The 27,117-nt window shown below is 37.9% G+C and overlaps 2 protein-coding genes across 9 annotated transcripts in view; one reads left to right on the plus strand and one right to left on the minus strand.

The window, feature by feature from the left end:
- Positions 1–13,527, plus strand: part of CCDC148 (coiled-coil domain containing 148) — a 163,893-nt gene extending 150,366 nt beyond the window's left edge. For 2 of the 3 annotated variants that reach the window (XM_087920172.1, XM_087920170.1), the window contains exons 13-15: positions 2,965–3,082; positions 12,332–12,472; positions 13,275–13,527. In XM_087920172.1, coding sequence (XP_087776298.1) covers positions 2,965–3,082; positions 12,332–12,472; positions 13,275–13,421 — 406 coding nt within the window. In that variant the 3' untranslated portion in view covers positions 13,422–13,527. The remainder of the gene's footprint in view (positions 1–2,964; positions 3,083–12,331; positions 12,473–13,274) is intronic. The other variant, XM_087920171.1, reaches the window with a different exon arrangement.
- Positions 1–27,117, minus strand: part of UPP2 (uridine phosphorylase 2) — a 65,572-nt gene that overhangs the window by 4,710 nt on the left and 33,745 nt on the right. For 3 of the 6 annotated variants that reach the window (XM_026697195.2, XM_087920173.1, XM_087920174.1), the window contains exon 7: positions 22,878–24,460. The exons of 1 other annotated variant lie outside the window; for it this stretch is intronic. In XM_026697195.2, the coding sequence (XP_026552980.2) occupies positions 24,288–24,460 (173 nt within the window). In that variant the 3' untranslated portion in view covers positions 22,878–24,287. Of the gene's footprint in view, positions 1–5,360; positions 5,833–22,877; positions 24,461–27,117 lie in introns of those variants that run through there. 2 more of the 6 variants (XM_026697198.2, XM_087920175.1) reach the window with 1 other exon arrangement.

Here is a 27,117-nt window from a genome sequence, read left to right on the forward strand (position 1 = left end):
TTCCGGCGTTCCCGCGTATGTCGTCAGTTCATTGGGAGATTAAAGTCCTACCTAAAGATTTTGTCTGAAGCTTACCAAAGTCAGCTTCACTTCCTAAAAAATTAAAAACCAGCTGATGATACTTCAGTGATGAACATGGCCTACACATTTTGGTTTCTTCGGGGATGCTTAAATGGTTTTAACCATTTCAATTAAATGGTTCTCTAATAATGCCAAAGTCCAAAATCCATGGGCTGAGGTGACTCTCTGAGAATGATGAACGACTGCAATTAAGTAAAGAGAGAGTGATAATTGTTTGAGACATAGTGTTTAATTCTTTTATGCATAAAAGGTTTTTTTTTAAAAAAATGTTTTCTTTCTCTTCCAAAAGGAACAGCCAGCCTTCATTAGCTTCCATTTCACATCAGATATTGCAACATCCAACTCCACATAGCTGTGCTTGAGGCGTCATCCCATATTATTTAGAGAGCTTATACTTTTTTAGTGAAATGATCCTCAAGGCAATTTCCAGCAACAGGTGTACAACTCACTCTCCCTCCTTTTTTTCCACACACACAGGCAGACTAATGCTTACACTCACACAGAGCACATGCTTCTCTGTTCAGTGGCAGAACTCAGATAACATACTTCTTTTCAGCCCCCACCACCACCACGACCCCATCCCCACTAGTTGACTCTCCCTTTCTCTTTTTTCACTAGTTGGGCCTTTGTAGTTAGTATTTGCCCACGGCTTCGTGCATCTGAAATGTAACACGGGAACCCACCCTCGATTTTTTCCCCCCCTTACGTTAGTCTGGCGTCTAATCCAAACAGGCATTCTCTTTCCCAGCTAAATTGCCAGACGAAAGAAGTTGAGCCCCCACATGACTGACTCGGGTAATCTTCTGCCCACACTGAGATTTTGAAAATGAATTTGCTGGAGCTGCCAGTCATGAGTACACAAATGGGAGGCCTCTATGTATCAAATGTACTTAATTCAGTTTCTCCTCTAGAGTTTTCTTTGCTATATTATCTTAGTCGGTTTCTGTTGACATGGACAACAACACCAACGTTTTTGAAGGGTGCCCAGTAGGGAAAGGTTACAGTAATATCTGTAGCTTCCTCTGTCAGAGTTTTTTCACTCTGTTTATTTTTTGGGAAGGGGAGGGAAGGAGGGAGGGGAGGGGGGGGGAAATGGGAGGAAGGAAGGGTTATGAGTTTTCCTTCTCCCTAGCTATTTATTTGCACTTCTTTTTGATTCGAAATGAAGAATTCAGTGCTTCAGAGCAACTTATCTTCATAGATCTGCTTTTGAGATCCATTAATTATGTAGCATCAACATAAATAGTTCTATTTAAAGTCCTTACTCACCAGTGCATATCTCAACAGACGTGTCAGGTGCCTGTTTCTGTGATTTTATGGGTAGTTGATCACAGACTATATTCATTATGTAAATGTCATATGAGATACGTTGTGAATTCTTCATTTGGTTTTCTTGCCTGTATAATCTTTATAAGTTTTTGTGAACATCTTCAATGTTCAGGTCTCCGAGTTAATCCATAGTACTTCAGCATGAAATCTAATTTTGAAGACACAGTTAAACTCAAGAAAAAGGGAGCTAGGCACATTGCCGAGTTCCCTGGACATAGTAATGGAAATAAGGATCATTTATTTGGATCATTTGAAAGGATTCTCCTTTTTATCAGTTTTCCTCCGACTACTTTTGGAAATTATATAAGAATATTCTGCTTGGGATGGTATTTAACTCCCAGGACTTAGCTGGTAATGGATATCTATTGGGTAAAATGAGGACCCAAATTGTTGGGGGCAGTATGCTGACTCTATAAACCTCTTGAGAGGGCTGTAAAGCAATATTAAGCAGTATATAAGTCTAAATGCTATGCTATTCTGTCCCAAATAAATATTCAGTTAAAAATAATAATACCTTAGATATACCATTGTTTGAACCAGTAGAAGGAACTTGGATTTAACAGAATTATTTTATTGTTACATAACCCACCTTTAATAGTTAACTGTAAATTACACTAAAACTGTTGCTTAACTTTTTTTATTTAGTTATATTTATTTATATAGTCGCCCATCTCGCCAAAAAGTGACTCTGGGCAAATTGGATTTGTCTGAATGAAGCAGTAAGCATCATTCCCTGTTTCAAAGGAGTTATTTCTTGTATAGAGGCAATTTTACCAATTTGGTAGCTATCTAAAGATATAGAAACCATTTGTAGCCAGGCATCATTTCATTAATTACTTACATACTTCCAATGGCACTATTTTGAATTAAGGCTGATATTTTGCTAGTAACATAAGGAGGGAATATAGTCAATAATAAGAATGTTTTTCAAATTAGCTAGTGGCTTTGAAATTTGCAAAAGGGACTGGCTCAAGGTTGACTCAGCCTTCCATTCTTCTGAGGTCAGTAAAATGAGGACCCAGATTATTTGGGGCAATATGCAAACTCTAAACCACTTAGAGATGTCTTTAAAGCAGTGTAAAGTGGTATATAAGTCTAAGTGCTATTGGTAAATGTTCTTGATAAGCCAGAAGTTGGCTTGCCATGTTTTTTGATTATAGGCATGGACCTGACTTAGTGTGATTCTTCCTCAATTAGCAATTATCAGTTAGTAATCTGAACTATGGTAGATGTGGAAAATTGCAATAAAATTTATCAGTGCATTGGGTGATAAGCCATCTAAATACAGTTTAAGACATATTATTTATTAATTCATACACAAATAATGTTTACTACAAAATGTAGACATCTGCAGTCCAATCCTATGCTTATTGAACTTAATATTTTCCCTTGAATAAATCTGAATAGCATGGTATTGTCACTGTAACATAAAGGTTCCTAGGCAAAAGACAGTTTGTAATGCTTCTTTAATTAAGGTCTTCATTGCTCCCAATAGTTGGCTGAATAATAAAGTAATATTGAGAAGACATTGATTTTCTGATTTCTTGTTCAAAGAGTTCAGTTTAGGCAAAAGCTATTGGAAAAGCGTTTGTTGGAGAAAAAAGAGGCAATCCTCAAGGAAGTCGAGGAAGAAGAAGGAAGGAAGAAGCGCCTAGATGCTCTCAGGAAACAGGTATCTTCACTGTCCATTTTCATGTGCAATTAAGGCTCAGCATAAAATTTAATTGAGATATCAATTTGTCACAAAAACAAAGAGGAAAAAATTCCTCTAGACTTAATTATTTTCTACATGTGTGCAATTAACAGAAAGCAAATTCTTGACTGCAATCAATATGCTTTTTCTTGTTTTGTCTCTTTCCCCAGAGATATAGAGGTACCCATGAATTGTAATGCCACTCACAGAACTCTGGTTATTGGATAGTGTAAAAATGGTTTTCTGCTCAGTAGTTTCTTCATTAGGATATTGTTTTCTGCTGGGTTGATTGACTTATGTTAATCCCTGTTCATCTGTGTGTAGGATGCTGGAAAGGGGGTGTTCTGGTCTACTGTTTTTTTATCATCTATTTTGAATGGTGTGTAAATGTGGCTTATCTCTATGTGTCTGGTGATGGCTCATTTGTCTGAATGCCAAAGTTACAGGAATTCTCTAGTGTTTTTTTATATTTTGCTTGGACTAAGATGCTCACAGTTTCCCAGTTGAAATTATAGTTTAGTCTGTCTATGTATTATGAGATTAAGGAGTTTCATCATATCTTCTGAATTCTATTTGGTGCTTATGGATGTGTGCTCTACTAATTTTCTGCCCAACTCTCTTACATAGTGACTGTTACAGTTCTTATACTCTATACTGTAGGTGGCTCTTGGAATTATTTTTCCCTTCAGGGATCTTTTAGCTTACTTAAGATGTACTGGCCTCTAGTTGATTTGCATGCTATGGTGATGCCATGTGCTACACACCAATGACTCCACAGTGCAATCCTGAAATATTTATATTCTCTTCTATAGCAAAAGGATATTTTTATTTTGCACAAAAAAATCAAATAAAGGCTAAAAGCAATAGTATTAGAGAGCTAAGTATGTCTTCATATATATAAATGTATTCCTTTGTCCCTGTCTTCCTTGATTATATGTTTGTATGTTATTTTGGCAGCAAGTTTTATATTGATGAAAGTAGAAAGAATGAAATCTGTATAATTTAGCGATCCAGGCTAGTCCAGTGGTTGGAAGATGTCTTTCTGATGCTTAACTTTCAAGGGAAATATTTGTATATTTGGAAATAATATATGTCATCTCCCAATTAGTCACTTTTCCTACCAACAAGTTGCTTTTCAAAATCAACAATATTCTGACACAATAGATTTTTATATATGTAGATATTTCTGATATTGTCAGATCTTTCCATTATGATTCTGAAAAAATTGTCAAAGTTTTTCTTTGGTACAATTTCAACCACAAGCATTTTTATAGCTGGAAAGGCTATGTAGGGTTGCCTGCTGAGTCTTAGGCAATGCAAGTAATTGCATTGGAAAGAGACTCCAACCTAGTAGAAGGTTGCTACCAAATGGCATCAGAATCCACAATTCCTGTTTCTGGCTTATGCTGAAATTTACATCTGCTGGGTTTGTAGACTCTGTAATCCCTAAAAAAGAAAAACAATCCAGTCCATCATTCCTGCATCCAGCATGCTTCTTCGCATTTAAGAAATGTCATAGATAGAAGTCCTGTCACTTGAAATCTTTGTGAACTCGAGGTTAAACAGTCCGGTTCCATGAACGTTTACTCAAAAATATGTTTTCATTGTATTTAATGGTTCTTAATTCATGGTAATGAACATTGGGCTACAACCATGCATGGCATCGTGTGCATGCATGACATCGCTGACTGCAGTCTTGCCTGCCCCGCCCCACCCAGTCACTCCTTATGGTATTTCTCATTTTTTTTCCTCCCGATGATCAGCTATTCCAACAATCAGCTGTGCTGGGATCCCCCTCCCTGCCTTACTGCTTCACCCAGGAGGCTTCCCTGAGGCCCAGGAAGCAAAAAAAATGGAGCATGGGGGTGGGGGTGGGGGGTGCTGCAAAAAAAAGCCATGCCTACCTAGTCACATGGCCACTCCCACCTAGCCACACCCACAGAACCAGTTGTAAAAAGTAATATCTTGAATTGGTGGGAGTTTGTATCTGGCTTCTTAACTGTATGTATTGTTAGGTTGCCTTGTGTAGTGTTACTAGATCAAAGACATCTAAGTCCTGCTCCCTCTGTTTGAAGGTATAAGACCAGATAGCATCTAGTTTCTTTCCTGCCATAAAACTGAACTCTTCTCTTCTCTTTCTTTTTCTTCAGATGACATACATAGCTGTTTCATATAAAATTCATTTCATTGTTGTCTAAACTGTGGTTTGCAACAATTTCTCTGTTTGTATGAATTGGCTGGTGTAGCATTTTTTTTTAATAGTATTTATTTCAGCTTTTGACATTGTTTCTCTAATGGCAATATTGCACTGTCCTAGCAGCTTGGTTTGACTTGTTAATGTTGGTTTGTAATTTTCATATTTCACCAGTGGTTAAATTGTTCCTTAGTGTTGGTCTCAGTGAGGAATACTTGCCAGTCATAGAGAAAATTAAACAGATTCCTTTGGGGTCCAAATCCTTACTGCTTTTCAGAGAAAACGACCACCGGTGCTTCTTCAAGATGTTCCCTGGAACGTCTGTTAGCTTGTGGGCAGCCTTTATCTGCCAAGTGCCAGTCGACACAACCCAGAATTTACTGACTTCCTCTGGCTGTTAAGTCAGAGAAGATGTATGAAATCAGAAAGTCATATGGCGTCTTGGTCCATTTTCCATACTAGAGGGTATCATTATTGTCGTTCAGTGCAAATGATGAGAACAGACTGGATTACTAAATTTTGATTGTAGAGCATCCTAGAGGATATTACAGAAGAAAGCAAATTTGCAGCATTAGAAATCGAAAACATTAGCCTGGTGATTTAAAACCCTACACTTTCAAAACCATGAACATCAAAAGGATTTCAGATTTTGGGCAGAAAGATGTGTGATGAGCAACTAATGAAGCTGACTTGCCTGTCATTCCTAATGCACTTAGAAAGGTGGACATTCCTGACAAGGAGCCATACTTGATGAGGCCTTTGCATAGAATATTCATGACGGACTCATGAATATTGTCCATCATGGCTAAAGCCTCCTCCTGAAATATTGAAAGCTGGATCAGAACAGACTAGGAGAGGCAATCTAAATGGCCCCCAAGCTATTTAAGGCTCTAAAACTCTCAACTCTGAGGTAGACAATGAAAATCAGCTAGGAAGCAAATAGGTAGTGCAGATCCTGGAGCCTACACGTAATGCAGCAATAAAACGTCTCTCAGTAACCCACGGGCTATTACTGATTGCCAAATTTGGCAACAGCAGCAAAACAGAGAATCTTGCATCAATTCTTTTTCTTAAAAACCAAGCAGTGGCCTCTGGAGATGAAGCGGCAGTTGTTTTTCTGAATTTAAACTGAAAGCTATAGTTGCTCCAAACTGCCATACTTGAGTTTACGCGAACAGAAACCTGTTCTTTCAGAACCGAAATTTGGTCTCCAATCTCAACTGGATTATTAAAATTGCCTTTGACCAGCTAATGTAAACTACAGAGATGATCCTTTTTTAATGACCACTTAAGAGCTGCAGTGGTGCAGCAGTTAGAATGCACTACTGCAGGCTACTGCAGTTTGGCAGTTCGGGTCTCACTGGCTCAAGGTTGCTCCATCCTTCCATCCTTCCAAGGTGGGTAAAATGAGGGCCCAGATTGTTGGGGGCAATAGGCTGACTCTGTAAACCACTTAGAGAGGGTTGTCAAGCACTGTGAAGCAGTATATAAGTCTAAGTGCTGTTGCTATTGTTATTCAGCAACCATTTGAACTTACAACACTGTTGGATGAGTAGTAGTTTTGATCAGTCCTCACACTTAGGTCAGTTGCAGCATCTCTGATGCACATGTGATTGCGATCCGGGTGCCCAGCTCATAATTATGGCATCACAGCATCCCTTGATCATGCAATCATTTGCGACTTTTGCCAGCTTCCTACAAGCACAGTCAATGGGGAAACCAGCAGGAAGTCACAAATGGCGACAATATGATCACCTCACCTAATGACCCTCAGTGGTATACTTAACAATAGCAACCAGAAATATCAGAATCTCCATTGTTAAGCATCACAATCACATGACTTTGGGCGTTACAATCTTGTTGCTTAGCAATGGAAATTCCTGTCCCAATTCCCATGGTTACCTGAGGGCTACTTGTATGTTGAGATGGACCAGAGTCTCTGTCTACTTCTCCAACACCCTTTTAGGAAGACGTTTGGGCCTCAGAATTTGTTGAAAAAAACTCATTATCCTTTGCTGCTGTGGCTGGAGTACGTCCACTCCATAAAGCAGTAATTCCACAGAAATGTTCACCTGATAATGTATGCATTACCTTACTATTAACCAGCGCCACCATTTTACTTAAAGTATCCCACTTATATTTTAAAGGCTACTGAACAAATGTAATAGTCACTGATGACAAGTCACTTTAAAGCTTGATTGTATTGCTTTGATATGAAAACAATAGCCATGGCAGGCTATAAAATCACTGCTCCAAAGTCATCTTCTCACAGGAGGCAGTCTCAATAAGAATCCACATTTTTATTATAAAAAAAGGGAAAAAAAGAATGCTGTTATTAATCTCAGCTCTAGGTTGAGCAGTTGATAGCATTTGGATAGCTTTTATTATTCATGTGTCCTCCTCTTGCTGATGATACAGCAATAGAATGTAGAAATATATTTAATTATTGAAGCCAATAAAACCATTGTCTTATCTGGATTTTAGAAAGACAAAAACACGGATCCACTGCCAGCAAAGAAAGCCACAATCAAAATGCTCTCTAGCTCACTTCTTGGTCTTTTTTCCTCCATCACTTGATTAGATATGTCATGAACTGTGTTCCCTTTCAGGCTGATTTATGCTCTAAGTTTTTGCTAGGGTTTTTTTTGTCTCCAAACACCACTAGCCCGCAGGTACATATTCAGGTGAAACTCAAAATATTAGAATATCGTGCAAAAGTTCATTTATTTCAGTAATGCAACTTAAAAGACAAAACTAATATACAAGATAACCTCATTACATGCAAAGCAAGATAGTTCAAGCTGTGATTTGTCATAATTGTGATGATGATGGCTTACAACTCATGAAAACCCCAAATCCACAATCTCAGAAAATTAGAATATTACATGCAATCAATAAAACAAGGATTGTATATAGAACAATATCAGACCTCTGGAAAGTATAAGCATGCATATATACTCAGTACTTGCTTTGGGCCCCCTTTGCAGCAATTACTGCCTCAGTGCGGCGTGGCATGGAAGCTATCAGCCTGTGACGCTACTGAGGTGTTATGGAAGACCAGGATGCTTCAATAGAGGCCTTCAGCTCTTCTGCATTGTTCAGTCTCATGTCTCTCATCTTTCTCTTGGCAATGCCCCATAGATTCTGTATGGGGTTCAGGTCAGGTCAGTTTGCTGGCCAGTCAAGCACAGTAATTCCACGGTCATTGAACCAGGTTTTGGCGGTTTTGGCAGTGTGGGCAGGTGCCATGTCCTGCTGGAAAATGAAGTCAGCATCCCCATAAAGCTTATGTGTGGAAGGAAGCATGAAGTGCTCCAGAATCTCCTGGTAGATGGCTGCATTGACCCTGGACTTAATGAAGCACAGTGGACCAACACCAGCAGATGACATGGCTCCCCAAATCAACACAGACTGTGGAAACTTCACACTGGACTTCAAGCATCTTGCAGTGTGTGTCTCTCCATTCTTCCTCCAGACTCTGGCTCCTTGGTTTCCAAATGAGATGCAAAAGTTGCTCTCATCGGAAAAGAGGGCTCAGTTCTCATCGGAAAAGAGGGACCAGTTCTGTTTTTCTTTAGCCCAGGTAAGGCGCTTCTGACGTTGTTTGTTGTTCAGGAGCGGCTTGACAAGAGGAATACGACATTTGAAGCCCATGTCCAGGATCCATCTATGTGTGGTGGCTCTTGATGCACTGACTCCAGCCTCAGTCCACTCCTTGTGAAAGTCCCCAACACTTTTGAATGGCCTTTTCCTGACAATCCTCTCCAGGCTGCGGTCATCCCTGCTACTTGTGCACCTTTTTCTTCCACACTTTTCCCTTCCACATAACTTTCTATTAATGTGCTTTGATACAGCACTTTGGGAACATCCAACTTCTTTTGCAATTACCTTTTGAGGCTTTCCCTCCTTATGGAGGGTGTCAATGATGGTTTTCTGCACAACTGTCAGGTCAGCAGTCTTTCCCATGATTGTGCTTCCTACTGAACCAGACTGAGAGACCATTTAAAGGCTCAGGAACCCTTTGCAGGTGTTATGGCTTCATTAGCTGATTAAAGGGGGACACTTTGAACTAGAATATTGAACCTTTTCACAATATTCTAATTTTCTGAGATTGTGAATTTGGGGTTTTCATGAGCTGTAAGCCATAATCATCGCAATTATGACACATCACGGCTTGAACTATCTTGCTTTGCATGCAATGAGTCTATCTCATATATTAGGTTCACCTTTTTAGTTGCATTACTGAAATAAATGAACTTTTGCACGATATTCTAATTTTTCGAGTTTCACCTGTACTGCAGGACAAAACATTTTGGCAACATAAATGATTTGGGACACAGTATGTAGCAAAATAAGAGAGAAAGTGAGTGGGTAGATGACCCAGGCAAATCCAGGGTCAACCTATATGTTTCTTTGTATGGTGGCTGCCTAGCAACTTAAGAAGTCCCTTTTAAAGTGAGATACTTTTTGGGGGGTGGTTGTTGTTATCTACATTTTCAGAATCATAAAATTGGTTTCCTGACATCCATAGCTCTTATTTTAAATGGATGCTCTGACAAGGCAGAGTTGAAGGGAGCAGGTCTTGGCTTCACCCAGAGGCCAAAAGAACAAGAAGCTCATAGATCCAGGAAGGGAAATTCAGACTAGCCTTTGCTGCATATAAATTGCTCCTTCATATTTCTCTGTCTTTTTTTTTTTCGGGGTGTGGGGAGGGGGCTGAGAAACAGATCTCCCTGTTTCTTTTCATTCCAATTCCTCCCCCCCCCCACCCCACCCCACCTCCTACGTTTGATCTTTTGGGACAATAATCCTAAAGGCAAGATCTTTCTTTTTTTTAATTGGTATGAGCCACTTTGGGAACAATTATCTGAAAACATGGGTTAACAGTACAATAATGAATAAATTGTCCCAAATCTATCTTCTGTTACACAATGACAAGAAATTTTAAATTGTTAATTAAAGAAAATATATTTAAGGAAAACATCCAATTGATCACCGGGTTGTTGTTGTTGCTTTTTTTTCATGAGCTTTTGAACTCCAGTCCGTGCAGATGAAAAATTGAAAACCTTCCAACAATTTTACCTCAGGGTGTTTCCAAGAAACCACAACAGCTACAAATATGAAAGTTTTGGAAAGTGAACTACATTTACTTCTTCCGCATAAATGCTCCGTGTCACTGCTTTAATATCTGTGGTGACTCATCAGATGAAAGCAAAACTGTTAGTCACTGTCAGTGCTTTCTGGTCTATTTTCATTTGTTATAAAGTTTTTTTTTTAAAAAAGCCAATTCCTGCATTCTTTTGGTATATGTGCCAGTTAAAATGGTACAAATTGAAGGAAGGGAAGTAATTTTTTATTTGTCATCATGCTTAGTTTAGAATGCTAACCAAATGGGAAAAAATATCCGGTATCACTTCTTGATAGACTGGAAAACTGATGTAATGAAGTCTCCCCTTATGCCCTCCATAATAAAATGGGAAAATGGGTCAGAAGGTGCAACTGTTAGATGGTTTAATTATTGCCTGGATGATGCCTAAATGGCTTCACACCAGCTTGTAGAATAAAGTAATAAGTAGAATGATACACGTCTGTGTTTCTGCGCAGCACTGTTCAACACTTTTTATTAATGATATGGGTGAAACAATCAATGGGATAAATATGAGATTTGTAAATCATATAAAAATCATAAAATGATAGTTCTCTTTCATTGGTGACTTTGTGATGAAAGCTGTATAGCCTCCTGTCAGAACTGAGCAAGGCGTTAGATTTAGATGATCTTTGAGATGACTTCCCACTCTTAACTCCATAATCTGAGGTAAAAAAAAATCTGAGGGTTCTGCTTTACTCAAGTTCAGTCATCTCTCATGATCTGAAGTCCATTCTGTGGCACATTTCTCCTTAGAGCCATTTCAACTCCTTCCCTCAAAATGATGCTATAGAACACTGCACACCAAAACAACTAAACACAACAACAGTTTTTTTCCCGAAAGCCATCACTCTGCCAAACAAATAATTCCCTCAACACTGTTCAACTATTACGAAGTCTGCACTACTGTTACTGTTAATCTTCTCATCACTCCTTATCACCCATCCCCTCCCACTTGTGACTGTATGACCGTAACTTTGTCGCTTGTATCCTTATGATCTATATTGATTGTTTCCTAGTATTTTGATTGTTTATTGTACCCTATGACTATCATTAAGTGTTGTACCTGATGATTCTTGACTCTTGACAAATGTATCTCTTCTTTTATGTATACTGAGAGTATTTGCACCAAGACAAATTCCTTGTGTGTCCAACCACACTTGGCCAATAAAGAATTCTATTCCATTCTATTCCAAAACTCACTTAACAATTGTCTCACTTAGCAACAGAAAGTTGGGTTCAATTGTGGTGATAAGTCAAAGACTCCCTGTACTGCTCTTATGTCAAACCATGTTATGACATCAGTTTGACATAAACTTATCTAGGCTTAGTTTTTTATATAGTTCTGAGAATTAGTTTGGACATATATATAATGGTGCCTTTGAAGATAACTGAGCAAATTCAACTGTTGCAAAATATGACTGCTCAAATGCTGATGTGGTAAATAATTGGACCATGTGACTTCTAGATCCACAAGGTATTGGCTGTCACTATATTCTGAAGTTAGTTGAAAATGCTGGTTATTATTTTTAAAGTCTTACCTTTATCAATTTCAATCTGATTTCCAGATTTGGAAATTTGAATTTCTAGATCATAGTACTGACAGAGTCTTGATCACCTCTGATGCATGATCTACATCAGAAGCCCAACTGCAGATCTTATTCTTGGTGGTTTTACTAGGCATCTTAGCAATATGGTTACCTTCTTGGACCACCTGGATAGATTGTGGTAGGGGTGTCCTGCACACAGGTGAAGTTCTCAGATTTGAATTGCCTTTTTAATTATTTTTAGACTATAATTTTCTGATAATTTTAGATATTTTTTGTGCCTTATTTAAGGAAGTGGGAAAAGCAGGAGTATAATTGTCCCTACTTCCTTTCTTCTTCAGGTTGCTATTGTGGCAGAATTTGATCCTGCTAGGATGGTGGCTGATACAGTGGCCTCTAAGGCACGGATGGGTATTGGAACTGAAGAAGAATTTATCCTACAGAAACCTCTGTTTGTGTTGCATACATTCAATGATGAGCAGGTGTGTAGCTTGTGCAGCAGATTGGCATTCTTATGTAAATAGCCATGCATTAAGCCAAAACCAAGCATACTTCATCACAGTTTAGGGCAATCTGTGAACCCAAACATTGTTTGCATGAAAAGCTTGAAGCAAAAGAACAAGAAAAATGTGACTTCTCTGGCCTCCTTGGTAGAGTTCCAGAACTTGGAAGTAGACACCAGGAAAGCCCATTTTATGTGCTTCTGGAGTGGTAAGGCGCAAGTTGACATTGGAAATCACCAGTTGATTTTTACAGGAGAAGCCAGTGGTTCAGATCGTATTCAAAAATAGCATTTCTACTGATTCAAATCAAATTGTAATTGTTGCCACCTAAGACCAGTATACTGTACATACTAATACAAATATAACGAAACTTAGACTTTGATAGAGTAAATCAGTAAAAAGTATTCTAGAAGCATAAAGATTAAAAGTGTACATTGAAAAAAATGTACAAAACAGGATAAGTGCAACATAATTAAAAAGCAGCTAAGAACATAAATCCGAAGGCATGAAATAGCTGAAATCAGCCTGAAATCTAGGGAAAGGGTTGTATAATAAACACTAAGAATTACAGTAACTAATTTGAAATAGGAATTAACTTTTAAAAGTTAAGAATTAGAGTTTAAAAAATAGGGGAGATTAGAATAACTGGTTTCAATTACATCAAATTGTCTACCTAATACCAGAAGGGCAGCCATGTTCTTGATCCATACAATTGATTCTAACTGTAGCAATTTATTACATGAGGCTTGTATTAACATCTTGTATTATCATTTTTATCCAGATAATGTCTGACACCCGAGTTCGTGTTGAGCTGGCCCTCCGAGATGCTGGACTTCATAGCACAGCTTATGCTCAAGAGCTCTTACCTAAAATCCCGCCACCTAAACTTCCAAGGAAAGACACGGTCTCCACAATTTTTAAAATATAGAGCTTTGCAACACAGCCAAATCCTTTATTTTTTTTTTAAAAAAAAACACTTTTTCTAACCAATAAGAATGCATAAATAAACTATTATAATTCAAAAGCTAAGATGGATACTGAGTTGATGGTGTTTTCTTTTCCTTTATATGGAAAATATACTGTAAATGGTGTATTGCCCAGCAGTTTTCAATGGACTATCTATTTCCCCCATCCACCCACATCCGCCCCTCAATCTTAAGCATTGTTGAATTGACTTCTTAGAACAATATACTGAAGCTGCAGTCTAATTATTTTTAGTGGAAATCATCTTTCTATCTCTTTATTTTTATTATTTTTGCCAGGTGCACACCTGCACCTGCAAGAAATTACAACCTGTAGCAATTACAACCTGTACTTGGCTATCCATATAACAATATGGGAATGTATATACTTATTTGCATCAAGACTAGAAAAGCAGTAGTTGGCCCTGAATTCAACTGGAATACCAGAATTCAGACCACAATCCTCTGCAGAGCTCACTGGCTAATTTTGAACCAAGCAAATGGGAGAGATTAACCCAAACTTTTATGTAAATCCATGAGGCACCTCTGGATGCCTTCCCGTTTCTGTTCCCAGTTGGACTCCTGCCTTCTTTTGTTTCCAAGTCTCTGGGAACCATCCTGCAATAGTTTTTAGACAACCAATTTTCTTAAAGATAGATTCTTACTTTAAGAATTAATCCATTCATACCAATTTACAACAGCTTGTTTTACCTGGGTAGTAATAACCCACTTCATTTTCATGCCAAGTTCTATCACTTGATTTTTAATAATAATAAAAGCCCTCATTAATATGAGCTTCTCCAGCTGGATTATTATTATTATACGTGGAGAATGGAAACTTTCTTTACTTATGGAGACCAATATGATTCATCATGTTTACCACAAACCTGTCATTCAAAACAATTTCATTTTGCAAATGAACTTTCTAATTTTTTTTAATTCATCCTCAGTGTTTTAGCAACAAGAGTCCTTAATAAAGTATGCAAAGTGAACTTGTAAACCATCTCAATTTGGAACATCAAAAGCATTTCCACTGTTTACGCCACCTGCATATGAAATATATGTAAACAAGGTACATCAAATCTGTAGTTTGCCAATTAGCTACAGTTCAAACTATTTGTTTCTTGGATTGGGGACTGGATAGCTGTTCCATTTTACCAAACTCCTATGTTTTATTTTCAAAGCCACCTCTTTTTTTTATAGGGGTCTTTGTGACAGCTATCTTTCTTGTGCAGTGTTTCTATATTTTGCCAACTTGCCCAACAAAAGAAAAATAATTTGTAGTTCTCAAGGCTTGCAGACTTCAAATTTAGTCCCAGCCCTGCTATTTTCTCAGCGGATTCAGTAGTTGCAGAGAGATAAGGACTGCAAACCCCAGCAGGGCTTAATCATAGTTAAACAGACTTGATGACTAAAGACAGTTTGTCCTGGTTTATGCTGACAGTAAGTCCCAGTAAACACCCCATTAACTCAATTGTTTAAAGCTAATTTCTGTCCTGTTAGATCTTCATAATATAGGGAGAAAACTCGAAGGGGTAGGATGGTATTGAAAGAAGGATGCTTTTTTGTTATGATTTTTAAGCTACAGTGGAAAATACATTTTACACACATGCGCACGCACACACACACACATACGTACATGCTCTCATTGCTTAGGGTTTGGTACAGGCCACTTTATAAACATTTTCAGTGTGTTGTGTGTTTTGTCTTGGGTGAACTGGATATATATGTGAAAATGAGGTGATTAGAAGAAAGACTCTTACAGAATCAGGAAAACTGCCAGCCTTGATTTAGTATCAAAATGTATGCATATGTAGAAAAAACATGTTCTGATGGAAGCAGAGACAAAGTGGATTTTTCTGAACAGTTCCAAATATCCAAATATAGGATCTAATCACTGTTGTTCTACTTAATTGTGTCTGAAATAGAATGTGGATTTTAAAGCAAAAGGTTTGGGCTTACTAGGGATTCCTAGCAACGCTAATGCCCGGAAGCAGTGAATAAACACTGACAAAATATTCTCAGCCAGGCAACATTATTCAGATTTCTATTGCTTTAATTCAGCAGAGATCAGAATAAAATGTCTGAAGCTCAGGAAGGGAAAGTGGATTTGGAGAAGTGACTTGCTGGCTCCAATTAAAGTAGCATCTCTTTTTAGTTTGTTTTTTTTATCCCCCATCTCATTGCATCGCTTTTTTTGTTTTCCACAAATGAGCTAATGAGTTAATAGACTAAGTAGGCATTCTGACTCTCGCCAGAAATGCTCTAGGACACTGGACAGCCAGACCGGATATGCCGTAAGTCAAAAGACTGGAGCTAATTGAACTAATTGAATGGCTGAGATATTTGCAAGTGGCATAATTTAGCATCCTATTTCCACGAACAAGAATGATGACCAGTCTGCTGATGGTATAACTTTTGCAACAGGTTGATTGGCATTTGCAGTCATCATTTCAATATGTTAAGGGCTACTTTTTATGCTAAAATCTTCGCAAATTATTTTACCATGGAATGTCAGTGTGCCAGGAGTGGCTATGTGCCAGTTGTACTTTCTCAGCCCAACCTTATACAGTTCTTGTACTGGTCAAATAAGGACAGCCAACCTGGGCAGTCAGGGAAAAGAATGAGTGAATGAAATGAATGAAGGCATGCATGCATGAATGAACAAACGAATGAACGAACTGCCGGCTGCCTGCAATTTGGCAGTTCGAATCTCACCACGTTCAAGGTTGACTCAAGCCTTCCATCCTTCCTAGGTCGGTAAAATGAGGACCCAGATTGTTGGGGGCAATAGGCTGACTCAGTAAACTGCTTAGAGAGGGCTATAAACTATAAAGCACTGTGAAGCAATATATAAGTCTACATGCTATTGCTATTATAACATATGTAAGAATTACATTTTTAATATTAAGAAGCCTGCTGAGATTCCTACAGGTGAAAGCTTCCTACCACAACCATCTTTGGACTTTGGAAATGTTTCTTTTCTTCTTTTCATAGGAAGGCACTCTTCTCTTTTGAAACATGGCTTTGCCTGACCACTTGATGGTATTTTAGGTCTTACAAATATTTAGCGATTTTCTAAAATGAATAAATAGCGGCAGGAGGTAATTTATGATGAATGTGGATAAGCTGCTAAAATATATTGTATGTTCTTGATAAATTTCATTCAGCCATGGAAGATGCCTGTATTCAAAACTTCATATCTGTACATCAAGGTTGAACATAAGCACTGTGCAATGAGAAAGTATCAATGTTAACTGTAACCAGGGGTGGGATTCCACCAGTTCGCACCTATTCACTAGAACTGGTTGTTAACATTCTAAGCAGTTCAGAGAACCGGTTGTTAGAAGAAATTACTGCCCTAATCCTGTAAGGAAGGCAGGAAGGAAACATTCTGGTGTTGCTTACAGAAACTGCCTCTCCGTTAACTCTTATTACATTCTTGGCAGGACTAGACTTCCTGTCTCTGGAACTTCTCTGGAGTTTTTTTCCCCTCCTTTGCTGGTACTTGGCTTGTGTGGAGTGACCATTCAAAGTTAGAATGGCACTGAAAAAAGTGACATGACCATTTTTCACACTTTCAACTGTTGCAGCATCCCCACAGTCATGAGAGGCCAGGCGAGGAGATGCATGCCTCGAGGTGAGTGATATTGAGTTGGCCATGCCCAGCCAATAACATGCCTACCAAGCCATGCCCACCAACTAAGTCACGTCCACAGAACCGGTTGTTAAAAATTTTGAATCCCACCCCTGACTGTAACAATGAGTCTGTGTGAAGCTATTTTTGTTCCTTTATTCCTTCATAATCCTGTTTTTTTTTTCTTACTTTGTCAATCATCTATCTGGCTTTGTACAGGCCTGTCCAACAACTGTGCAAGATCTATATTATTTTCATGATGTTTGCAGTCTTCTTTATAAATAGGACTTGGGTCACTAACCATCTAGGTTAGGAGTCCCTAAACCCTGGCTGTGGACTAGCACCAGTCCAAGGCCTGCCAGGAATCAGGCCACACAAATGAGTAAAGCCCCATTTAAGCATTCACAAAAGGTCAAGCGAGGTGCGAACCACATACACTCCCATCTGCAGAAAAAAAATGCCCTCCATGGAACTGGTCCCTGGTGCCCAAAAGGTTAGGGACTCCTGATTTAGGTGACAGTAGAGGAATCTGGTACATAAACAGCAATGGAAAAGCAGTGAAATCATATTTGCATCCAGTCAGTTACATTTTTATAGATTTAAAATTGCAATTAATTCAACCCAAAATACTAGTTCATATCTGATGGGCACCTACACATTTTTCAGGAAAGAATTGGTGGGGTAATATAACTTATTAACTGTAAAATCATTAAATATTTCACATACCATAGCTGTTGTGTAAAATGTAACTTCTTAATCTTTAACAAAATATGTTCCTTTGAGATGATTGTGGGTTAGAAGTAAGAAGATGTAGGGTTGAAGTACAGCCACCTAGGAAACGGCAAACGGCCAGATGGCTGGCTGGAATACAACAGAAGCATAAGGCAAGAGAGAAACAGCTTAATGGGAAGAAAGAAAGAAGGGGGTTTAATGAACACCATTGTCCAAGAAGGAGTTGAGGAACTGGTTTCTTTGTGCCTGAGTTAAAATGATGCTGGCTGATTTGTTTTATTTAAGTCCAACCAATGTACTTAAATTACAATATCCTAGATAATGTATGGACCCAAGCAATATAGTTAACAGATTAAACTGTGGTTTAGTGAACTATACATTGGCATTTTATGCAAGCACCATGACAGTAGCACTTCTGGGATTAGGATGTAGCAAGAGTGATGCTGCCTATTTGTTTCTTATATGCCTTGCTTTCTGGCTGAGAAATCCTGAATGCTGTTTCAATTATTGCTGGTTGCCCAAAACTTCCATGGATACACATGTTGATGTCAAACATGGCTGTAGGGTTTAGGACTGTTTTTAAAAGACTAAACTCCCTAATGTTTATTTTCTGCAGATATTGCCTTCTTTACATTTTGGGCATGTTTGGGCAAGAAGCTTTCTTGTGGTTAACTGAATAATGGTTTACTTAATTATAGGTTACTTAACCATGAATTAACTAACTGGCCTGGGTTTGCACAATACACTGGAGTATATACAAACCATCCAAGCAGAATTTCCACAGTTCATTAGGCTACCATATGTTTAGCCAGTTTATGGTTCAGTGTGTCACGCAAACCCATTTCTAATCTGGTACTTATTGATATTGGCAAGACCATTCAAATCCAAGAACAGCCCTACTGGATCAGGCCAAGATCAATCTGACTCCAGTATTTTGTTTCTTATATGCCAACAAAATACTTCTGTTGCCAACTCGCTATAGCCAACTCAACGGAGGACAACTCACTATGGCCAACTTGCTGGTGGAACAACTTGCCGTGTGGCAATCAACCATTCAATTTAATTATTTGAAAAAATTGAAAACTTATTTTAATTTTTGTCATTCACATTTCATTTTGTCCCTTCTTTTGCATCTTTAATGATTCTATTCTACCATTTCCTAAATATTAGTGTAATTGTTATCCCAGGGCAAGTTATCTCGTGGCAACTTGGCCATGACAAGTTAGTAGTTGTGGCAAGTTATCCTAGACCATATGAAGCTAGATCTGGTTCCTCATCACCATTCCCCTCAGGTTCTTATTTAGACAGACAAGACTGTCTTCGTGCTTGGAACCCATAGTATATTCGAGTAAATTTCGCAGTTAAAAAACCACTCTAGAAATACTTTTGCTTATGAAAACAAAACCCAAATGACAATATTTGGAATTACAGGTTTTGCTGGCATTGTTGAGTTAATGAGGCAGCACAGTGGTTTTCAGAGTGTAAAGTACATCTCACTCCTACCTAACCCTTTAGAAAGAAATCACATTCATGCACTCCATGAATTGTGATAGATGTTTAGATCTTTGAAATCACTGTACGCAAATTAGACTTTTCATTGCCGTGTGGCAAAAAGCTCATTACTACAATAATCTTTGACTTTAGCTTTGTAGGCTCCAAGGTCTAGCTTAAATGTCCAACAGAGGGAAAATAGGTTTATTTCAGGTTCTAGAGTACATTTCCTTTTTGGCCACTGAAGTATTATCAAAAGATTTAACCCTGTGGCAGGAACAAAGCTTAAGGCAATTCTACACATGCCCCTGAACAAATGACTTGAATGAGGCTCTCCAGTTTTGCAACTGGGGAAAAAGATGAATCACAGAAATGAGCAAGCCTACCAAAAGTCCCAGTGAATATATTACCACTGTGCAACCTTGAAAGTGAAATGAAAAAGTAGAGCCTTGCCTTCTGTTGAATCTATCTATGAGATCTAATTAAGTAATATTCATTTGTACGTATAAGAAATAGAAATTATATCCCACCTTTCTCCTAGACATTTCCTACTCAGACACAAAATCAAACGTTCAACCTCTGAAGGAAAATCGGTGGAACTGTGTCTAGGGCACAGATGTGTAGGATGTGTAGGACTTCAACTCACCCCATTCCTAAGAGGTCTGTAAGGGGCATGCATAAGTGCACAATCCTGCCTACCGTCCATTTATTCCTACCTATTTCCTGTATTCTTACTCACGTTTATACTTATACCTATTATCTTGTAAGTGATTGACAAATTAAATAAATAAATAAATAAACTCTATCCAGCATGGAATTCTGATTGTTGAAGTCCACACTTCTTAAAAGTTGCCAAGGTTGAGAAACACTGGCTACCTTTTCTAGGCTGCAAAAAATGGGATAACCACTAGATGGCAGCAAAGAAATACAGGAAACTCTTTTTGCTACCATCTAAGGCTCATTTCTGCAGTCCAAGTAAGGTAGGCCTTGCTGTGATGTTTACGGTGAAAGAACAAGTAAGATAACTTTGCCAAGTACTATTATTCTCTCAGCATTTCCGCATGAGGATTCTGCACCCATTCCAAAAACAGTCCAGACCTTTGTGACCCTATTGTGTAGGTGGTAGCTGAGTGTGCTTTATTGCTGGCTCACCTCCATTGTGTTTGAATTGAATTGCAGTGCTTTGAAATTCTGCCTTTGTGGGCAATCTTATTTCCCCATTGGCAGGAGCTCCTTCTTCTTTCACTCCCTGCCTGTTTAGCTGAAGGCAACTATTACTTTCTCTCAATAGAATTTCAGTTTAGAATATATGTTAAGGGAACTCCCATTTCAAAACAGTCACTAGAGGGGAAAAAAGCCATTAGTAGCATTGCTATTCCCTCATAAACAGGAGGAGAAGACGGATACAATTCTTCAATTTCACTTCTGCTTGTTTCAAAAATATTCTGCTATATTCAGCCCCCGCTCAATCCTGCCATTATAGCCAACCATGTTTCAAGCTGCTGTAAAATATGCCTACTTGAAAAAAAAAAGCTGATAGGCTATCAGTCTTTGTAGTGGCTCTTAAATGGAAAAAGGAATCACACCTCTGCAGCTGAGTAAATGTTACTCACAGCAATCATAGTAAACTTTTGATTTAACAGACAAATGAGGCTAAAGGGAGTGTTCATTAAATCAGGATGTCTGTTAAATACAAATAAGGTTCTATGCATGTATATTTAATATGTTTTGTGTAGCTTATGCATGAATAAAATGTTAAATGGAATTTTATGGGTGTTCAAAATGGCAAACCAGATTTTACATATGCTCAAAAACATGAAAAGTTTTCTCCATTGCACCCAAAGCCCATTAATCAAAAATCTATTAAGTTTACCCTATTTGTAGTTTTTGTCAAGCAGTCAAAAAAACCCAACAACCTATGTATGTAATTACAGTGTGTGTAAGAGAGCATGTATGAAAAGTACTTATTCACTTTCTTTCCCATTTACATTGAATGAAGTGGTATAAGGGAACATATTGCTACTCAGATGGTTGGGCACTGAAAATCTTTGTACTATCCTATTTGTTACATAACAGTAGATCAATGTTTCTCAACCATTACTTTACAACTTTAAGTTGTATGGATTCAGGGATGGGATTCAAAAATCCCAACAACCAGTTCTCTGCCCAGTTGTTGGGTGGGCGTGGCCTACCGGAACTTGCGGGAGGGCCATTTTTCACCTTTCCCAGAGCCCAGAGGCTTCCCTTGGGCCCCTGAGAGGGCAAAAACGGCTTCCCCTGGGGTTCAGAGCCCCCACCTTGAAGCCAAAAACAGGTCCATTTCCAGACTTCTGGAACTTCTGGGAGGGCTGTTTTTCGCCCTCCCAGAGCCTCCGCACAGACCCTGCATTTACCTGCATCCAAAATGGGCCACGTGGAGACTCCTGGGAGGGGCGGGGTAGGGTGGGTGGGGCCAGCCGGTTGGTTCAACTACCAATTCAGAGAACCAGATGTAAATTTAACATCTAGTTCGCCCGAACCAGCCTGAACTGAATTCTGTACATTGAAGTCCAGACAACTTATAGTAGTCAAGGTTGAAAAACACTGAGGTAGATGATTGTGTTCTGGTAGTCCCTGCCTGTACTCAGCATTTCAAGATTGGTCAAAGTTAAGATGATCATGGGTTTAGCTTGAAATCGCTTTTCTGTTTCAAGGTTTGCACAGTTCATTGTAAGATAGTAATTGGGGTTATGTTGTAAGATAGTAATTGTAAAATGTTGTAAATATTTATTAAACACATGATCATTAGTACAATACTTTCTTAAAACAGTTTCCCCCCAGTTTCTTTTATCTGTTATTTTACCACATGAACTAGCTGATTTTTTTACAGAAATTTTCAGTAGACTTATTGTGATATATGAAACAATGAATTATATAAATGTATTGTGAAATTATTACACTAAGGCGCACCTCCTCTCAAATAGCCACAAACTTAGGCCAAAATTGTGCTATACGATTTTTAACCTGTTAAAACATATCACGTGAACATAGACATTACTTTTGCAAAATGTCCAGCCTGAAATGACTGATCAGTTTGGGATTTGAATGGAATGGAAGACCAGATCATTCTTCTCTCCCCGAGGCATTCAAAAACTAAAAGAAAAAGTACTACTTCAAAAATGTTGTAAATATTTATTAAACACATGATCATTAGTACAATACTTTCTTAAAACAGTTTCCCCCCAGTTTCTTTTATCTGTTATTTTACCACATGAACTAGCTGATTTTTTTACAGAAATTTTCAGTAGACTTATTGTGATATATGAAACAATGAATTATATAAATGTATTGTGAAATTATTACACTAAGGCGCACCTCCTCTCAAATAGCCACAAACTTAGGCCAAAATTGTGCTATACGATTTTTAACCTGTTAAAACATATCGCATGAACATAGACATTACTTTTGCAAAATGTCCAGCCTGAAATGACTGATCAGTTTGGGATTTGAATGGAATGGAAGACCAGATCATTCTTCTCTCCCCGAGGCATTCAAAAACTAAAAGAAAAAGTACTACTTCAAAAATGTTGTAAATATTTATTAAACACATGATCATTAGTACAATACTTTCTTAAAACAGTTTCCCCCCAGTTTCTTTTATCTGTTATCTTACCACATGAACTAGCTGATTTTTTTACAGAAATTTTCAGTAGACTTATTGTGATATATGAAACAATGAATTACATAAATGTATTGTAAAATTATTATAAGATGAGACAGTTCTCCGATCCAACTTAATACAGCTTTTCTTTAAGTACTATATACTTTATTTCATTTAGAAACGAGTATGATTCTCCTTTCTTGGGTTTTGAGTAGCAGACAAATCTACAGTCAGAATTTGTCTGTAGCAGCATCTGATCACATTTCTGCATCTCTAATATACAGGATTTGCTGCTTCTTTCTCTCAGTTTGTCATGACAGAGCTCGTTACCTGATAGTTACTGAAATCAGCACCAGGATGCTCCTTCTTCAACTCGGATCATAGCATCACGTATCAGGAACATTTTCTGTGCTGCTTTGAGCTTGCCATACATTGACATCTTCTGCTTAAATATTTTAAGGCTGTTTGATCAATGCTTGGCAGGTGTCTAAAATAAAATGTTACCTACTGTGTTAGGAAATCACATTCTAATCTCATTTTGCAGCTATGCTGAGCCATAATACACAGGAATGGCAGATCTATTTTTGAATCAAGTGGCAATTGTCACCCGAGATATACAGTAAGAAGTAGCTTGATTCCCTCCTGCAGATATAGTGCTCCTGACAATTAAATCCCACCCAACTCGGGGGGATTCTTGGGTTAACATATTGATTTAGCTAGGATTAAGTTTGGCATTTTTCATTGATCATTATTTATATTGTCCAGTAAATGACATGGTATCATGAAGTTAACATTCAGTTAACATCTTTGTAGAATGAATAGGACTTGTGTGATGACCACTAAATGATCTCATACCATTAGCTAACAGTCTATAATAATTTCAAACTAAAATCATTATTAGGGTAGCCAAGTTGAAACAGATGACAGATAGTTATTTGAAATGTTCTAGACGGATCTTCCCCAGGGAAAAGCACTTGTATAGAACATGTTGGGCTTTAAATCACACCTTTTAAGCACTTGGTGGCTTCATTCCTTTCTTTGCCTTTAGCTGGTACTTAACTAATATTAATTCTAGGTAGTTAATAATGCAGACAATTCTTCTGAAGGCAACAAGCATAATCCAGTATATTCTTTTAGGTAAAATGATGTATTTGGAATTAAAATTAGTTTTTCCTCTACTAAATTCAAAGTATCAGTGGGATTGTTTTTCAATTCACTCTTTTTCTGTCCTTGTGCTTCATACAAAAACCCAACAGGATTAATGTACCTAACTTTTGTAATTCGCATCCATGAATATTATGCTGTTTCCAGGCTCACACATTCTGTAACACTTTAGACTATTGCATTATCTAATAATTCCTTGTCATTAATCAGCCCGAGGCGTTTTTTGATCAATGTTGCAATCAGTTGCTGAGGTCGTCGCTGATACTCAGCTAGAACTTCATGGGAGGCTTTGATCTGATCTCCTTCAAGACGATTAAGGAGAGTCACACAGATTACTGCAGCTTGAAAGCAGGGGAAAACGGAGGGGGAAAAAGTCAACTTTGTTTTTATAACAGCTATGTTCATAATCAGTATAAATTTTACTGCAAGACTGCAAGTGCTATAGTAGAATTTTAGTAAACAACTTTCAAATTAAGGGATAACTGTTGTAGACCTACAGTATAAAAACATTGCTAGGACTGTCAAATAGGTATTTACTGTACTTCAAAAGGAAAACCAAATCATTACATTGCTACCTTTTAAAACACCTGTATGGCTCTTAAAAACATATGTTGTTTTTACTCAGTTTAAAGCAGGTGCATAACTGGAGCCCCCAACGAATTCTTCGAATCTCAACAATTCTTCAAAACTCAACTAGGATAATAAGAGTGTTGGTAAGGAAGTTTTAAAACCCCTCCCAAGAGTTTGGAGGCTCCCATGGCAAGTTTTACTGCATCTACAGTATCTGTGATTGGAATGTTTTAAGAGACTAAAATAAACCATGGAGAAAAATAGTACTTAAACTTTCCCCATAAGTCATGTTTTTGGTCGGAACTGCCTGTGTATATATATATAAAAATATACAGTACTGTGAGAAATAAGAATAGATTTTATGAAAATAGAAATATCATGTATAATAAACGCTGTTGTTGAGTGTCCTAAGTTATTTGCCACAGTAGAGCAAGGGTGGGCAACTTTTGAGGGGTCAGCAGCTGCACTCGATATTTTTGGGGAGGAAAGGGTTTCAGAGTGGGTAGAACTGCACCATCCCATACGGGAATGAAAGTGGATCTGGAGGGGGTGCTTTGATTTGTAACTCTGAGGTGCTTAGTTTTAATTCAGATTTTACACGATAGCTTTCATCTAACTCAACTCAAAATGAAAGGATATTACTCTCTGTTTTCAGCAGCATTTTAAATGAAAACAGTTGTACACTGCCCCGAATGCCAGCACCAATGGAGAACCCTTTGCAGTTTCTAAAAAGATGAAACAAAATGCATAAACATACGCAAGCGCAGCACACACACAACACACACAGAGAGTGGAAACTTTTCTCAGGCTGACTTGAAAAGCTTTGGCTCTGCTAAGATTGCTATTTTTCCCATCCTCCATTGTCCATCCCACACAGTCCCCAAGAACCAATTTAAAACATCCCTGTCACCAGGAGCAGTTTTTGTCTGTAAAAGCATAGCTTTTGCACCTGCATTTTCAGCCCCCAAATTATTGTAGTTCTCCATCAAACCAAGCAGTAGAAATGGCATAAAATGCTGCTTAGCATTTGAGGTGTCAGCAATCCAATTTTAGACAGCAGGCTGCTAGGACTGAATTGCCTTTCATGCCAAAGAGACCTCCTATTTTACAAAACTTAAATGGGAGTGAAACTCAGGGGTATTGTGGGAAATACTGCAGAAACAGCTGGTTCCAAGCCCACTTTTCCAGTGTCACTTTGAGTTGGGGCCTAGACAGCTGACATCAAGCAAAGGAGAAAGGATCCAACATGCATACATACAATAGCAGTAGCACTTAGAGTTATATACCACTTCCTCACAGTGCTTTACAGCCCTCTCTAAATGGGTTTACAGAGTCAGCATATTGGCCCCTCCCAAACAATCTGGGTCCTCATTTTACCAGCCTCGGAAAGGATGGAAGGCTGAGTCAATCTTGACTCCTGTCAGGATGGAACTCCTGGCAGCAAGCTGCATTTGTCTGCAATACTGCATGCTAATCATTGCTCCAGTAAGTATATATGTGGATGTCAATGCAGCAAATTAACTCTGTCAATCTGATGGCTATATTGCAATTAAACAGCTGATGCCTTTGTAGGAGATTGAGAATGAGTCTCAGGTAAGAAATAGTAACACAGGACAGTGAAGTGAAAAAGTGGACAAGTGTTTGGCTTGGCTTACTGTGAGCTCAGCCATTATGATTTGTAAATTATGAATTTATGACTTAGCATATTGCCTGAACTCAGTTGCTCATGGCTTAATGAATCATCTAAGTGTAAGCCATGCTATTTTTCTTTTTTTTTCCCCAAAAATTTTATTAATTTTTTAAAAAACAAACATACAAACCAAACACAAAATATGAAAACATCTTTTTTGAAAGCAGCTTGATCTCGGGTTACATCTCTTCGTACAGACATAAATTCAAGTTCATGCTCACTTTTATATACCACTCCATATCTTATTACCATTCTACATTTTCTATATAGCTTCTCCCCTCTTTTCATTCTCTTAATTCTATTTTATTTATTTCATCTCAGTTTAAATCATTATACTTATATCCTTTGTCTGTCCTGTTTAAACTGTCTATTATCTTTTCTCATTTACACAAAATTTCTCCTGTAATCACTGATTGGAGTGTGACGCCTTTATATCTTTCCCCTAAATTTAACACTTCATATAATACATAGCTTTCACTTGGATTCTGCTTAGTACATTCTAAAGCTACACACTATATTTTAAGAAAAGAAAAAATTATAAATATATAATATAATTAAAACAACAATCCATATCAATTGAACTCTATCGTTAAAATTAATATTCATTTAAATCTTAAACATTTTACACATTCCTTTTCAAATAGGTATCTTGTTCACCTTTTCTGAGAGACTTCACAAAAGAAATGGAGAATACCTCTAATGAGGTAGACTGAGGTAATTACCCCACCCATTCTCCTT

The sequence above is a fragment of the Pseudonaja textilis genome, chromosome 1 (genome assembly GCF_049901715.1).
Source record: "Pseudonaja textilis isolate UNSWEBS1 chromosome 1, rPseTex1.2, whole genome shotgun sequence".
In the NCBI taxonomy this organism is placed as follows: domain Eukaryota; kingdom Metazoa; phylum Chordata; class Lepidosauria; order Squamata; family Elapidae; genus Pseudonaja; species Pseudonaja textilis.